This window comes from Eucalyptus grandis, chromosome 1 (genome assembly GCF_016545825.1).
Source record: "Eucalyptus grandis isolate ANBG69807.140 chromosome 1, ASM1654582v1, whole genome shotgun sequence".
NCBI lineage: Eukaryota > Viridiplantae > Streptophyta > Magnoliopsida > Myrtales > Myrtaceae > Eucalyptus > Eucalyptus grandis.
The window spans coordinates 17,752,709-17,770,127 of record NC_052612.1 but is presented as its reverse complement, the minus strand read 5'-3'; the positions used below and the strand labels follow the sequence as shown (position 1 = coordinate 17,770,127).

At 37.6% G+C, this 17,419-nt stretch overlaps 1 protein-coding gene across 1 annotated transcript; it reads right to left on the bottom strand.

Moving 5' to 3' along the window:
• Positions 1–10,405: 10,405 nt before the first annotated feature.
• LOC104428280 (senescence associated gene 20-like) lies at positions 10,406–11,242 on the bottom strand. The gene has a single exon (XM_010041315.3). The coding sequence runs from the start codon at positions 11,105–11,107 to the stop codon at positions 10,640–10,642; it is 468 nt and encodes a 155-aa protein (XP_010039617.1). The 5' UTR covers positions 11,108–11,242; the 3' UTR covers positions 10,406–10,639.
• Positions 11,243–17,419: the final 6,177 nt, after the last annotated feature.

Here is a 17,419-nt window from a genome sequence, read left to right as displayed (position 1 = left end):
AGTTTCACTGAATGAAGAACGAATACAAAGATGGAGATGATCACGTGGGTATTCATGGAAAGTTGAAGTCAAGAAAAAGTTAGTGGATGGATTTCTTAGGTTTGTTTTTCTTGGGATTTTCATTCAAGAAATTGACAACAAATTGACCTTTATGATGACAACCTTCATGACCAATTGTAAGTGTTCGTTAACCTCCTCCACAAGAAGATGAGCACTTGCTAGACGAGCAGCCTGGAAGGACTATCGAGATGTCGTCTGGTAAGTCTTGGCTTTATTAGGAGAATTGTTTCCGAGCGGCAAGAAAAAAAGAGTTGCTTCACCTGTCCTTTTGGTCATTCGTCATTAATATCCTGACTAGAAACTAAACTTAAATTAGGGATGCCACGAGGAAAATACATTACAGTGCTAGATGATGGATAGAGATCAGCTATCCTATAAGTCAACTACATTGTCTTTTTTTTTTTTTTTTTTTGCCTCGGACCGCTTGACTAGTTATAAGGGATAGTCTTTTTTGTTCCATTTTACTTATTTCAGCTTATACCAGGCTTATTGTTACTCTGGCTTTATTCCAATTTTCATCCATGGTGCGTCATAGCTCGGATGTTGTTCTTCATGATTAAACCGATTCAATGTCATCGAAGTGTAATTTATAGGTGAACTATCTTCTTTGTAGGATTAAATCTCAAGTTATTGCCAAACAAAAAGCAATAAGATTTATGAAAATAGGTATTCTCTCATTTATAGGTACTGCACGATTCATTCTAGGTCCTATTGGGTTATTTATTTATTTATTTATTTATTTATTTATTTATTTATTTATTTATTATACACGCAATAGTTTGAATCAACTCAAGTTCTTTACTTAGTCAATGATCAGAAAAATAGAAGAAATCAAAATCTCATGTCATGTTGTAAATGAAACGAGTGGTTGAATAAGCAGCATAACATACTATAAGATATGGTGATATGCTGCTCAATCGTTTGTTGTTGTCACTCTTTAGTTTTTTGTTGAGGTTTTTATTTTGTGAGGAGGTACTTAAATTGGATCAGTGATTGATTTCTAAGTTTCATCAAGCTTGGCCTTTCCAACTTGCTTCTGAAGAGTTAAGCAAGGACCTACCGAGTACAAAGTGAGGCATACGAAGAAAAGAGCTGGACAACTTAACTAGACATAAATATCTTAAGATATCTACATAAATAGCATGAGCAATCTTTATTAATTATGAATTGATGTTGCAGTTTCATAATAAGATGACGTCTAGGAACTCATGGTAAAAAAATGTGCAAAAGACAGTTATCATATATTCAAAACTCCTACGCATGATTATCTACACCTAGAATTGTCGACCCATTATACGTAATCCGTTGTATCATGTGGATTCCATGTAGGTCCTAGAACTTGTATGTTTTGGGTTCACCCAATGCTTGAACTCTAAACGGGGAGCCAAATGAAATATGGCTGAAGGAGAATATCGTCATTTGCGGAAAAGTCAGGGACGGGGGCGGCTTGTTTGATGCCAGTCTGGCAGTATTTTTGACTGCTTTGACTCTTTTTTATTAGTTTATTTTTTCTGTATAGCAACGTCGGACGGCTGTCCAAAGGTCGCTTTCAGCGTGCGCGTAACATATGAATTCCTATAGTACCCCACCAGTTCCAGGCAGATTAGGATTTAGAAGAGTCACAGCTACCACTGACATGACATTGAACTTTGAAAAGGTTGGCACGTGATTTATGATCCCTTTCATTAGTAATATATATTAACTCTCTCTCTCTCTCTCTCTCTCTCTCTCTGTAATATGGGAATCCATAATATTTTTCCAATTTAAAGGCATTCTTTTACTAGCAATGTCAAACAATTTTATTCAAAATTCAGGTTAATTGAACTCACTGAGATGGAATATTCTCATTTAATTACCGACTTACTTAATTTTGGGACAAGTGTTATTTTCTCAATTCAATGCAAAATTGAAAGATCTCCTTTTCAACTGCAATTACACCGCCACGTATATTTGCCAACTCATGCTAGTCTCATGTTTAAAAAATTCAATAAACACATTTGATACACACATGCACACACAAATATACAAAATAACAAATCTTTCTGTAAGCGTTATCTCTAAAGTAATACATAGAATTTTGGTTCGCAAGGGAATGATCATTCTCTTTGCAAGGAGTACTTTTTGAACACTCTTTACTCATTTTGCTTTCGGCCAGGATTTATGCTTTTGTAATTCAATACCATGAATTCTGTTCAACTTAAAAGAATATATTTTTAATGATTTTTAATATTGCAAATGAACAATTACTGAAAAATCAATCATCTTTTGTACCTATTTTCTTAAGGTATATTATTATAATATTGTTGCTTAGCTATAATTAGGAATTCTCAAATTATTAATAAATCCCTTTATTTTACGTTAATATGCAATATGAATTAAGAATTCACCTTCGTTTTATTCAAAAGAGGAAGATTAACGTGAAATGGGGTGCAAAATTAATGAATCATTTATAATAAAATGGGTTAATGCTATCAAAAACCCCAAAGTGGTAAACATGTGATGAATTCACCCCAAATAATCACAAAAAATTATAAACTAGCACTCTTGTGACAAATTAATCTCAATTTTTTTTATGGCCATAAATCCAAAATTGGTATATTTGAGACAAATATACATTTCGTTAAATTGGATTAATATCACAAAAAATCACAAAACTAATACAACTATAACAAATTGAGAGCAAAATGTCAAAGTGATATACCAGTCAATTGTTACGTGTCATCAAACTCAACAATTTGACAGTAATATGAATTAATAAATGGTAAATTTATCATAAGTGTATTGATTTGTGATAAATTTATAATAAGTGTACCATTTTAGTTTTTTTGTAGCAAAAAAATTAGTTTTGAGTAAGTTTATTATATGTGTACCAATTTAAGGTTTTTTGTAGTATTGATCATAATAATATATATATCTCAATATACACAAATCAAAGATCGACACCTGTGCAACTATTTTATATTATTAAGAAGATTGAACTGGCATATAGGAGTATAAATTCCCTATCCCTAGCTCTCCACCATTCACCATCTTCAAGAGTCGTTATGGATGTCGCATCCCGCCTTCTTCCAGGCAACAACGATAGAATCAGGAATCAAATCACAAGTAATTGTCCCGTCCTATCAAGTCTTAACAATTAATGCCTCGTTTATCGCCAAACTCCTTGGAGCATAGCTCCTTCTGCAGGCATCGATCCTTCCCTAACTATAAAACGTTTGGCAGCCTTCATTGGTTGGGCCGTTAATTCGAAGGGTTTGATTGGTCGTAAATGTGTTCTATCAACATGCAATTTTGCAGTTAGTGAGATTGTCGCGGAGTAAGATTAAACACGTGTCACAGACCGGAGGTTCTCAAGACACAGAGAGCCGATGATGGTTGAGGTAACTCGGCATGTCTTCGAATTTTTAATAGTTTGAGTTTCTTTTTTTTGTACCCAAAAATGTTCTTAGGGAATCATAGTAATGGCATGCTTATATTATAGAGAATCTTGTATTACATGAGGGTAGTTGGTAGATGAGAAGATTATATTTGGCAAAAGTACATTCTAAGTGCCAAAACTTAGCATGAGAGAACACTTAAATGTAAAAAAATTAAAAAGTGATACTTAAGTGCACTTTTTTAATCCTTGCCGGAAATCTTACGTGGCAAATTTTTTTTATTAATTTTGCTACTTATGTGGCTCACGGGAGAGTTGAGTTAATAAAGAAATGCAAAAATAATGTCGTTTTGGCACTAATTTGAATTTTAAGATTACAAATTAATTAAATTAATTTTTTTTAAAAGAAAGATAGAAAAGAAGAAGATGAATAGTTGTAGGTGGCTGAGGGCTCAACCCTCACTGTAGCTTCCCACCGTCGCTAGGAAGAGTTAGTGATCTAAATTAATTTTTTTTAAAAGAAAGATAGAAAAGAAGAAGATGAATAGTTGTAGGTGGCAATCGGGAAGAGTTAGTGATCGTGGGCAAAGGGTTGATCGGACCTTGGCTAGGGGCCGGCCACCTCGATCAACTAGAGGTGAGGGCTTGCAAGCCCGAGGCCAAATATGGGGTGATGGTTGCGTCCCTCCCCTAGATCCGACGAAGGTCACTAGCCCTTGCTCACTCGGCCAAGCTAAGGGCTACTTGCAAGCCCTCGCCTCCGATTGGTCGAGGTCGCCGACCCCTGGTTAGGGCTTGGCGATCCCGGCCGAACCCCCGTCCACTGTCATTGGCCCTTCCTAGCGATGGTGGAAAGGCTGCGGAGGTGATGGTTGAGCCCTCAGCCACCTGCAACTGTTCATCATCTTCATTTAAAAAAAAAAAAAAAAAATTGGTATTAAATTAAATTTAAATAATTTTTATATTAATTATTTACCCACGTTAGCAGCAAAAAAAAAAAAAAAAAAACATTGTTTTTGCACTTATTTAGCCACGTCAGCATGCAAAATAATGTCATTTTGCACTTGTCAAACCGGAAAATCACAACAATTAGCATTTTGATCGGATTTTTTCACCATTGGCATTTAACTGATCTATTTGCTCTATTTTGGCATTTAAATGTCACTTTTCTAAACTTTGACACTTAAATATCCTCCATGTCAAGTTTTGGCATTTTAGGTGTCCGACACTCGATTATATTTTCACTGTCACATCAAACAGAGATGTGTGGTTATATTTCAAGGGCTCGTGTGTATTGAAGTACCCTCCCCTAGTTTGTAACGTCTAGCCTCCAACACTTGAAGAGCAACAGAGCATTTTGTTTCAAATACCTCTCTCTATCTTTCTTGGTTCTCTCTACATTCGGATGACCCGACTGAGCGAGTGATTGAATGATTAGGGGAAGACTAAGCTTGGGAGACTCAAATAAAGGGTGAACAACTCAAAGGAGTTAAGTGCTAGACAGTCATGATCTCAAGTGTCGACTCGTGATAGTCACGCGTCTGTGCATTATAATATTTAATCACTATAGAGTCAAATATGAATCATTTTCGCCGATCCTTTTTCCACATTTGCTGAATAGAACTCAAATTAAATCCTCCAACGACAGATAGACCTGCTAATCATAGTTCCCAAGCTATCCCCAATATGGACAACAGTCCAAGAATTTTGCACTGGTTGGATGCACATATTTGGAAGTCGTGGAGGACCGCCAAAAACCCCACATTAAGATGCTTTTAAGAAGACAACTTTCTCTTGCCATATAAAAACCATGGAGGGGCTTACGCAAAGTCTTCTAGCTATTAATGCAAACCCATTAAAGAAAACGTTTTTGGATAAAGTTTGGTGATGACCACGAGCCAATACCCATTAATCGGTAGCGACGATGACAATAAGATATAATAATGCATTATGTTCGTTCAAACTCCCAGCTCGAATACCAAATGCCTCCTCCGAAATTGAAGATATAGCTCTAAGTATATTTGGGGAGCCCTCCATTATATTGGAGTTTTTTAAATAAATAAAAAAATCTTCAAGCGTAACCAAACTATCTTTTGCCATTAAATCCTTCACCTCCTCTCTTTACACCACGAATTGAGATGTGTGTGGACATGCTGCTTCGGACCCTTCTTCGAGTTTGAATCCTCTTTCATGTTTTCAGTTCGTATTTATTCAGTGCCAGGGGTGGGAGCCCTCCTCATATCTTGAGAAGGGTTTACTCACCACAATCAAATAAGGATGGCACGAGTCCCTCTCACTATCATAATTAAATAAAATTATTTGCCTAAAAAAAGTTTTGTTCTTGGCTTCCTCAACCCCCGCTACCGGCGGCGGGCAGAAGAAAACGTATGCATAAAATAATTATGTCGACACAAGGTCTTAGATAATTGAGATATGCACAACAAGAATGTTTTTATGCACCACCGTCAAGTCCATTAACAGACACTACTAAAAAGAATAACAACGGGAGAACGGGCAAAGCAGCTGGGAGGTGAACCTGTAATAACATGTATATTATACGTGTTTGAAATGGTCGTCTTGGTTTATGACACTATGAGTCGGGTAAACTTTTACATATATGCGCAATGTAAATTGATCAATGTCGAAAATTGCCAAACACTACTTCCATGTCAATTCTCTCTCTCTCTCTCTCTCTCTCTCTCTCTTCCTCTTCTTGATAACACAGATCCGCTGAACCTTTACACAAGGCATTGTGCAATGACCTCCCCGATGAATATAAATTGGAGACATCGTGCTTTCAACATGAAATTTGCTGAGTTATGAATTGGCTAAGTAAGTTAAATACTTACAATTATCCGATGTGTGGGTTTCATCCTTAATTCATACACATGTATCTTAACATACTAATAATTTAAAACAAATCACCTACATAATTGCCGCATATTCACAGTATCGCAAGACCAGTCACATCCTGTAACAAGCCAATAAAGCCAGCATTTAAGATATCAACAGTTGGATCCAACCAAGAGGCACTCGTGTGCTTGGGACATCTATTCTCCAGAAGATGTGAATCCACACGAACGAGATCGAACTATTGACACTGTACAATCATTTGCGAACCCGAATGAATGGGACTCCTCATTATTGCGTTTCGATCGACTTGTCCTGCGGCCCCACTTTCTGAATCGAACATGACAGCATCGATCCATTGCACATTGACGATGAGATAATAAACGACACCTAACCTTTTCAATGAGAGAGAGGTCTCTCTTCTTGGTAGGAGGAAAGGTCGCTTTCATATTAATGCATTTATCGTTCTCAATTGTTGTCACTTGCTCATTTGTTATAATTCTTTCTACACATTATTTAGGGTCAAAATGTTCTTACAGACACTGTACTTGGAGTTTTCTAATTGTACATCATTTCATAACTTGATCTCTTTATCTTGTCAAATTAAAGGTCTTTCTACACATCATAATAAATAAGGGAAAAGTACTAAAAAAAAAGTCATAAACCTATTACATTTATGTTAATTCAGTTCTAAAATTTTCAATTATGCTAATGTAATCTTATATATTTTCACATTTTGCCCATTGGAATTATTTGGCCAATTTAGACTGGAAATCGCTAATGTAAATACCAGCGGTCTTATGTGGAAATTGCTAATGGAGATGTTGATGACCAGCAAGGCTAACCCTTGCCTATGGCAGCCGAGGGAGACCCTTGCCCTGGCGAGGCCAACCCTCACTAGCCGCTAACAAAAAGAAAAGGGAAAGAAAAATAGGAAGAAAAAGAAAAATTGTTAAATTATTAAAAAGTTTCCACGCCAGCATCATTCATGTCACGTAGGATGAATAGCATCCACACTAGTAATTTATAGCTTAATATGGTTAGATAGATAGGATAAGTTTAGAACTAAAGTAGCATAATTGAAAGATTTATGACCAAATCGACACAAGTGCAATAGGATTCGAACTTTTTTGATATTTTTCCCAAATAAATGCAGATAATATCTCCATCATAGTCAATATGGTTAGTCATACTTTTAAGAATTTACTAAATTATCCAATCGAATAGTGATACATCCGAGTTGTTAAAAGAAATTTGCGTACCATACAAGGCTAGCTGCAATGAAAAGTAGCAAACAGCGAGAACAAGAAACAGACAATGCACCGTCCTCAATGCCACTCTCGGCTCACCCAACTTTTCGAGCACAATTGAAAAGCGTTCTTTGGCATAGACCGGGGCATTTGATCCACTGCCCATGATAGGCGTCCAAATAGAGTATATAATGGGGAGCTGTGGCAGAATCTTGGTTTGATATTTGTCCATGGATTCTTCGATAGAATGCCGCTGGACAGAAGGGATGAAACCAAGATTCAGCCGCAGCTCTCCATTATATACTGGCAGGTGTTTACTTAAAGAGAGATGAAACGCGGTTATGAAATCTGCAAAGCAGTTGACATGGAGGAGTAATACGCATGCTTTTTTTTTTGCCGGAACAATTATTACTTATGAGTAGAATAGCGGGACAGATAAAGATAACGCAAAAGTAAGAGATAGTTAATACGCCATCTAGGAGGAGCAATCGTTTAGAGATAGAAGCATGACTTTATAAAAGGGTGGGCACGAAATTTGCGGAGATAAAAGGACATGGAGGCAATTGACGGAAACTGTTCAGAGAAATGCAACCATTTGAAAACCGCCATAAAGTGGCTTTCACGAAATGATTATAAATATCCCGAGTCATCAATTAGGAAGCCTCCCACACAAATCAAACAAATTTACTATCTTTTCAGTACTTTTATCTTCTTGTGTTTCACTTTATTTTCCTAGTTGTAGCTAGATTCACGCTGTCGATTAAATTCTAGCTTGTATCATTACCCTGGGTGTCATGTTGTTGATTAAATTTCAGCATTGTTTCTTTTTGTTCTCAAGTTTTGTCGTTGATTAAATTTTGGAATAGTTTATTCACATCTAGCTAGTTCATCGAGTTTGTATCTTCTAGACCTTGTCGTTGATTAAATTTTAGGATGATTGTGTTTGTACAATCATGTTCTAATGTAAGTTGTTAGTTCCTATTACTATGTGATATCTCATGTTTGGAGTTGACGCATGACCCTTATTTTCTTAAATAAGAAAACTTTCAGTATATGATTTTTGGTTGATGGAGAAATTCTGGCGCAAGATAGCCAAAAACATGACAAGCCATGGAACACATAGAGACCACAAAAACAAAGGCTGGTTTAGTCTCTTTCCTTACATAAACTCTTGGACTCAAAACATGGAGAGAGAGGGAGAGAGCAAGGGAGGGAGGGAGAGAGTAAGGTAGGCTCCTGTATCTTACTTGAGCCCATAACTTGCCTTTAATAGTTTAGTGGTGACTCTCGATTTTAATATCAAACAAATTATTGAATAAGAAAACCAAGTTGTGATAAGATACGAGAGGGCTTGAGCTACGCATAACTGCCACTTCACAAGAAGGATGATTTGTACTTTGCTTATTAATCCATTAAACTTGAGGCTCACCATGGGAAGATTGTGACAACGATTACATAAAACACAAATTAAAACGACATGTGGCAAAAATGGATACCAACACGTATGCAATAAAGAGTACATATGCGTGCTTGCCTACACACACACACATCACCATCGGGGGCATGAGCACAAAGGCTTAACTATTAGAAAGTCCATAAAATACTCTATAAGCCCCCACGAACCTACCGAGTTGACACCTTTAACTTATGTTGGTGATTCTAAAATTGAGTAGTTTGTACGCAGTTAATAAGATTCAAAAAAGTGATCTCCTATTGAAAATCCAATAACATCCCAACCACTGGGCTAATTCTGAAGAGTTTATATATCAAGATCTTGAACCTATATATACGTGCAAAATCTGGTACGTCTTTAATCCTATGCGATGGAGATTAATCTACCCCTAAAATCCCAGATTTGACTTTTATATAAGTGATCTAGAAGTATGGCTTTGGATTGGCACCTTCTATATTATGAATTTACATTCCAAATTTAACTTTTTTAAGAGAACGATACATTAATGCATTGAATCAATTTCAATGATTAACACTATGTTTGTTAGCAGGGATTAGAAGGGAAGAGAAATGGTTCAAAAAATAATCGTGTTTGGATGGAGAAAAAAAGACAGAGGAGAAGGACTCGAAAAGGATTCTACGGTCATATATTTTGAATCCCTCCGCAACTTTCTAAGTATGAAGGAATTTGAAGCAAATTGTGTATTACTAAATATATATATCATAATCCATTCTTCACCTTCCTTTTCCCTTCCTATCTAAACAACACTATTACTCAAATCCCTTCAAATCCTTTCTTTTCACCTGCTTATAATTATGTAAATTTGTTCCTTCCCTTTCAAATCACTATTTCCAAACTGGATGTAAAATGTTTTCTTTTCTTTTATTATATCATTTTCACTTTTTTTCGGTTCCCTTCTTCCTTCTCTGTGTGCGGCCGTCATTGGTGCTTGCTGCTTGTGGTTTGCGTCACCATTCTTGCCACCGCCATCTGCACCGCCCTCGCTTAGCGCCTCTCTCTCTCTCTCTCTCTCTCTCTCTCTCTCTCTCTCTCTCTCTCTCTCTCTCTCCCCCCGCCAGCGCGATTTCGTCATTGGAACTAATGTGGTTTTGATTTCAAAAGGCATTTTTTTTTATCATCATTCAGATACAGGGACTGAGTCGTCGGATACAATGAGAGAGGATAAATTTTATCCCCAATGAAGAGAGACAGACATGTCTTCAATCAGTGATGACAATTTACTAATGTTTTTGCATGTGCAGATTCTTGCTCGTCGTGCTGCGTAAACACCTACACTAGTTGTAGCCTGATCATGGAAACTAGATCGAAACCCTAGTCAAACTCTCCTTTGTAAGATCTAGAAGGTTATCCATAAGATTGAAATGGTGGTCCTTTGAGTAATTTATATCCATTTTGTTTACTTGTGAGCCCTGTGGGAAGCTTCCATCAGACAAAGATTCATAGTTCGACAGACGCATCATTTTATAATGAACATAAGTGACACTTCATTGACTAATTTTCTTTCCGCTTTCCTCCAACTTGACATGAGCGCTCCTGATTTTTCTTATCAAACATATCATACATATGTGCACCCACACACCAACCCCGAATTTTCATTCCAAGCCACCCGACTGCACGCGCAACTCTTCTTCATATGGCAAGCAAAAGCCCCGGCAACGACCGGTCGAAGCGGTCCCCCACCTGACTCTGCCAAAGTGTTTGGTTTGCCCGCACCACCTCCCACCGCGGCAACGACACCTCTCTCACGGTGAGCCACGTGTTGAAGTACTCCCTGAGTTGCGTGATCACCCCGTTCTTCAGCGTCCACACATGGACCCAATACGCCTGCGCCCCTTCCCACCCCTCAGCGATCACATAACCATCGCCTATAGCTGTTATACTTCGTGGATGGAATGGAAAAGCCGAGTAGTCCGACTTCCCGGTGAGGACGCGCATCATGTGCTGGCAACCTGGTGGCCCGTGGAACCACCATTCGAGATCGCTGGCTAGAAGCTTGGCCACCAAGTCGGAGTGGCCAAGAGCCAATTTGGCGTAAAGGGCCTCGACGGTTGCTTTGTTGGATTCGGGCATGGTAGGTTCAATGCCATTGGTTGCCATTTTTGGGTATAAATGGAGGAGTGTAATGCAATGGAGAATGGTATATGGGACAAAAGAACAGTGGGATTTTGTGTGGAATGGGGTTGCTTTCTTGCTTGGGGGTGTTGGTCCTGGGATTGCAGTATAGGCCTTGTGGTGAACCTATTTATAGCATGACATCGAGAGAGGAAGAGGAGATCGGGTTCCACTTCGCTGAGTAGTCAGAGATGAACGGTGGTGGTGATGACGTGGAAGATCAGACGGCCAATACTTGCTCGTAAGATGGGGATGTCCTTTGTGCCACAACTTGATGCCAAGCAGGAACTCAGGGCTCTCACAAAAATACAACTCTAAGTTCAATGCTCTTCTGGGGACAATCGATGGGGATTGTACCGGAACCAGATGGACTCAAAAGCCATAATAAGACATATCTGGGCGTAATGACCATTCTGCCCCTTGTAGGGCTTCTCTATCCAGTCCCACCTTAATTTTTGTTCGTGGCAGAAAATTCACTTTAAACAAGAATCCCTAATTCATACGGTAACTCAGCTAATTTCACAATCTAAATAAGGAGTGAGCCGTAATCAAGTGGGTACCTATTAGATAAAATTGTTTACACTTAGTGTGGTGTGAGAAGTGGAACTGTTGTGCTTTTTTGCAATACACACAATTCACCCAAACATGTTTGTTATCAAGGGAATATTATTGGGTGTATCACGCGCACATGAGTTTCACATACTTTATAAGTTTTTGTAGATCACTGTTAACTGTTTTAATAATTCAAACATCTAGCCTAAGACTAGGGATGGAAATATAAAACAAGGGAGTAAATAAGTGGGATTAGAAATATTTAAAATTAACATCTCCTATTCATCGCCAATTATTCTAAAAATTTAAACTATTAAATAAAAGTGCAGTTTCATACTTTAAAACACCTAAGTTCGTAATCACGTGAGATCTACTAACATCCAAAACTATGACGCATGTGATTCACTTGCATTCTGAGTATAAAGAATTATTCCACTCGAAAGGTTGGTCATTAGTGAATTTTCTTTTCCTTTTCTTTCCTAAGTGGCCATGAATAGATGGAGGTGATATAATAGTTTTTATACACCTTTATTCCTCAGGTATCTACTCACAACATAAGGCTGTTTAGCAAGAGAGGAAGCGAAATGGGGTGCTTCTATTTTTGTCCGTAATGAACTTGATGATTTTGCATGCTTCCAAACTTGAGGAGAGTGCAAAGAGGACATTCCACTCTATGTCTTGTTGAAAATTAAGTTTGTTCACTCTTTATTCAAAAGTTTTACTGAATGTAGAGCTCAGACAATTATGGTGATGATCATGTGGGTATTCATGGAAAGTTAACATCAAGAAAAAAGTTAGTGGATGGATTTCTTAGAATTGTTGTTCTTTGGATTCTCATCCGAGAAATTGACAGCAAATTGACCTTTATGATGATAACATTCAAGACCAGTTTTAAGTGTTCGTTTACCTCCACCAGAAGAAGATGAGTACTGGCTAGACAGAAGGCCTGGAAGTTCTCCTACACAAAATTTGTTCTAGTAGGTCTTGCCTTTCTTAGGAAAATTGTTTCTAAGCGGCAATAAAAAAGAGTTATTTGAGCTCTCCTTTGGTCATTAGTCATTGCAACATATTGGAAACTCAATTTAAATCGGGGATGCCACGTTGGAAATATGTATCAGTGTTAGAGGTGAATAGGAAATTAGCTACTTTGGAAGTCATCTACATTGTCATTTTTTTTTACTTCAAACCACTTTGTTGGGAAAACATTCCTATGAAATTTTGGACAATTTCAAAACTATCTTTGGTACTAATATATATGATGATACATGCAAATGGTGTGTTAGTCTAGCTGATGACAATGTTCCTTGGATATAGATAAAGATGAGAAATCAAATTTTGACACTTAGGAGAACAAGTGCTAATATGAGTCTACTCATGGTGGCTTGGATATAGCAGAGTCACGCTGGCGTTTTGAAGGTCTTTAGATACTAATAAAGGTACAAGGGTAATTATTCATGAAATGGCATGTCATAATGATGATATTATTATTGAAGATTGTCAACCAATTCACTAATAATCTGCACGTGCTAGTGATGAGTATAAAATCACGCCAATGACAAAAATATAGAGATGGGTTGGTGAGGAAAGTGAGCTTATATTAATATTAAGGCATTTATAGAAATATCATTAGCAATCTTGTTCTGGTGACAATGACTACTCTATTTTTAATGTATGATAACATCAAGGAACCCATAAAGAAAAATGCGAAAAAGACAGTTCTTGTACATTTGAAACTCCTAGACATAATTGTCCACACGCTAAGAACTGTCGACCCGATACATGTAATCAATTAGATCACACGAACTCCATGTGGGACCTAAATGATCGAATAAATCTGATCTCCTGGACTTAAAATGCTTGGGGTTCACCTAATAATTATACCTAAACTCTAGAGCCAAAGGAAAAAAAGAAAAAGAAAAATAGGCGAGGGATAATATTGTAATTTGCGGAACAACCGGGGTAATGGCGGGTCTTATGTTGCCAGCCTGGCAGAATCTTTGACTACTTTGACTCCTTTTTTTATTAGTTTATTTTTCTGGATAGCAACGTCCGAAGGCTGTCCAAACCCAAGGTCCATTTCAGCGTGCGTGTAACACATGAGTTTCCTATAGTACCCCCTCGTTCCGGACAGAATAGGGAGTAGGCCTTGTCACAGTTGCCATTGACATGACATATCAATTGTTAATTCAATAATTCAAACATCCCTGTCAGCATCCCATCCAATGTCAAAATTCTTTTTTTTTTTTTTTTTAGACACTCTCATAAGAAACGCTAAAGAAAAACTACTCGACAAAAATTGCAATAAGATTGAGATTTTGGTAACTTTATATATTATATGTGACATAATAACATTTTTCCCAATTTAAAAGCATTCTACTTTTAGCTGTCAAGCAATTTTATTTTAAATACATGTTGGTTGAACTCACTACAATGAAATTACACAATTATTGCATTTTGGGACGAGTGTTATCTTCTCTATCATCGCCCTTGACCATGTATGTATACAAATATCTTTTATCTTGGGCTAATCTCAGGTTTATAAATTAATTAGATAAGATAACAAGTCCTTCCATAAGCATTACCTCTAAAAGTAGTATGTAGGATTGTAATTTACGAGGGATTGATCATTCTCCTCACAAGGTGCTTTCTTGCACTCTACTCATTTTCTTCCAACTAATGTTTGTGCTTGCCTCATTGAACGCCGTGAGTTCTGCTCAACAAAAAGGAACATTAGTGCAAACTTGTGATTCTAACATATAAAATGTCCCTATATTTTATACCAATGATGATTAGGGATTTTTGAACTGTTGTCGAGTCACTTTATTTCATGTTAATATATGACATGCATTAAGAATTTACCTTCATTTTGTTCAAAACGAGGAAGATTCATATAAAACATGGTATGATTCATCGAATCATTCATTAAAATAAAAAAAAATAAAAAACATGTTTCAGTTATACAAATGAATGGGATATAAATTGGAGACAATCATGATTTGAATCACCTAAGTATGCTAAACGCTTCATCCCTCTCACCCGATGTATGGGATTCATCCTCAATACATAGTGCATCTTAACTTACCAAAAATTCAAATAGAAAGTACATGGCAGATTATTGTTAAAACATATGATATATTGCAAGGCCACGAACGTCTCGGGACAAATCAATAAAGCGAGCATTTAAGAATACCAACAGTTGGATCCAGCCAGGAGGCGCTCGTGTGCTCAGGACATACATTCTCGAAGGACATGAATCCACACGAACGCCAGAGAATTATCGACTCTGTACAATCATCTGCGAACGCGAGTGCATGGGGCTCCTCATTATTGCGTTTCAATCGACTCTCGCGTCCCCACTTTCCGATTCAAACAAGAAAGCATCGATCCATTGAACATCGACCATGAGATCATAAATGTACCTAACCTTTTCAGTGAGACAGAGGTCTCTCATCTTTGGTAGGAGGAAGATCGCTTTCATGCTTACTATCATGCTATAAATGCATTGGGGTCAGATGATCTTACAGTCCCTGTACTTGGACTTTTCTTGTTCTTCTTCTTTTTTCCTTCATTTTGGGAATGATCCAACTGAAAATCTCAAGTTGTTCAATGGTTATGAACTCACGTATACATAAAATCAGAATAAACCCCCCGAAAATCTAATGGGGAAGAGTTATATTTCTTGACCTGATCTCTTCATCTTGCCAGGTAAATGTCTCTATATTTATAATAACAAATCTGGATAAATTCTCTATCGAAGTCAATATGGTTCATCATATTTTAGAAAGTAACAAATTATCCAAATGAATAGTGATAAATATGACTCGTGTTAAAAGAAACTTGGGGTCTGTTTGATAATGTTCATATTTCTCCAAATTTTTGTTCTTTTATCTTCCGAAACAAAAAAAGAAAAAGAACAAAAATCTACTCGGTAACGTTAACTAATTTTTCTATTTCCTGTAATAGATTTAGAACATAAACAAAAAGTAGAAAAAGTAACTTTAATTTTAGAAATAAGTCTCCTTTTTGCTTTTCTCTATCTTGCTTGTTGCCTGCTACCCCCCCCCTTGCCACCACTCGCCCCCACGTGCTGCCGATCGTTGATCACTAGACGCCGAACACCGAACACCGAACACCGCCGATCGCCATTTGCTGGCCGCTGTTTACTAGCCTTTGCCGCCACCGTCGACTAGAGGAAGAGCAAGAAGAAGAAGAGAGGAAAAAAAGGAAAAAAAAATTATTAAAAAATTAAAAGAAATTCAACATTACAAAAAAATTGTGGGTTGTATCAAAGGTATTCCTATTCATTTTCTATTCCAAGAATAAAAATTTTGTATAATTACCAAATGCATTCTTTTACTCAGAAATTGTTCAATGAAATAGAAATAGAAAAACATTATTTCTGAAAAAAAAAATTATTCTCCAAAGCATAAATGTTACCAAAGAGGCTCTTGGTATCCTATAGCGCTAGCTGCAACTAAATGTAGCGTACATCGAGAATGAGAAATAGGCGATGCACCACTCTCAATGCTACTCTTGGGGCCAATTTTTCAGCCATCGTTGCAAACCGTCCTTCTGTATGAATCGGGTGCATTCGATCCACCTCCCTATGAAAGGCGTCCGATCAGATTATATGAGTGAGAGCTGCTGCTCAATCTTTGATTACCACCGTACAAGGTCCAAACTTACTCGGTGGGCACGCAAAGACAGCAGCTCTTTAGCTGTCAATGGTTTCTCTGGTAAAATGCCGCTAGACAGAAGTGGTTGATACAATGTTTCTTAGGAAAAGGTGCTTTCTAACGAACAATTATTCTTCATGGAGTTAAAAGGTAGGCGAGGCCACCTTCCACCAAGGAGGCGGGGGACAAGTAAGCAAGCTTAAGGTGGTCCTGCATTTAATTTAGCCCAGTTCGTTTGTTCAGGTCCGTGCTTGATTGATGCATCGGAATGGCCCTATTACATTTTATGTGATCAGGATTTTTAGTGTATGTTTCTCTAAAGTCTCGATATCTTTTCCATTTCCCTATCCGCCCTCATTTAAATCATCCGGCGAAAAAAAAAAAGAAAAAATATATATATATATATATATACATGCAGATTATCTCTTCGTTTGTATAAGAGCACTATTTGAAAAGGACAACGAATGACCATGCAACTTTAAGAAAATCACCAAGCCTTGGGAAAACTCCTTGAATTCGAGTTTTTGGACGCAGAAGGAAGGTGAAAGGAGGATCACATGAACAGCTAACACACTTCGCTGTATTAGTTGGATCCAAAAGATATTAAAAGCCACAACGCCATCAGGCAGTCGAGAACCCGACAGAACCGAGGCTCGATCTGTTGACCGAAAACAATTAAAAAGCGTAGCCCAAGAACATGACGAGCCATTGAACACAGAGAGGCCACAAAGCTAAGGCTGGTTCGGTCTCTTTCTGTTCAGAAACTCTTGCATGTTAGGTGGTGCATGGAGATCGTCTGATGGTGAAGCCGCAACAGCTTGCAGATCGATCCATGCTCATTCTTTTTTGCGTCAACGTGTTCACTTCCATATCATAAGATGGTTCGCTGAGATCTGCCTTATTGGGTGGTGCTGAGTCCTTGACAAGACTCAACCGACGAGATTTCCTCGGCTCTAAGCGTTTCCCAAGACATGATGTTTTCGCCAATTGACTCCCCATGATGACACGAGCTTCTCGAATAATTTCATCGATCAGAAGGTTTTTGAAATTATGTACCTGACCTAGAATC

Excerpts from the sequence above, each read along its gene's own strand:
- LOC104428280 (XM_010041315.3), bottom strand. The coding sequence starts at position 11,107 with ATGGCAACCAATGGCATTGAACCTACCATGCCCGAATCCAACAAAGCA.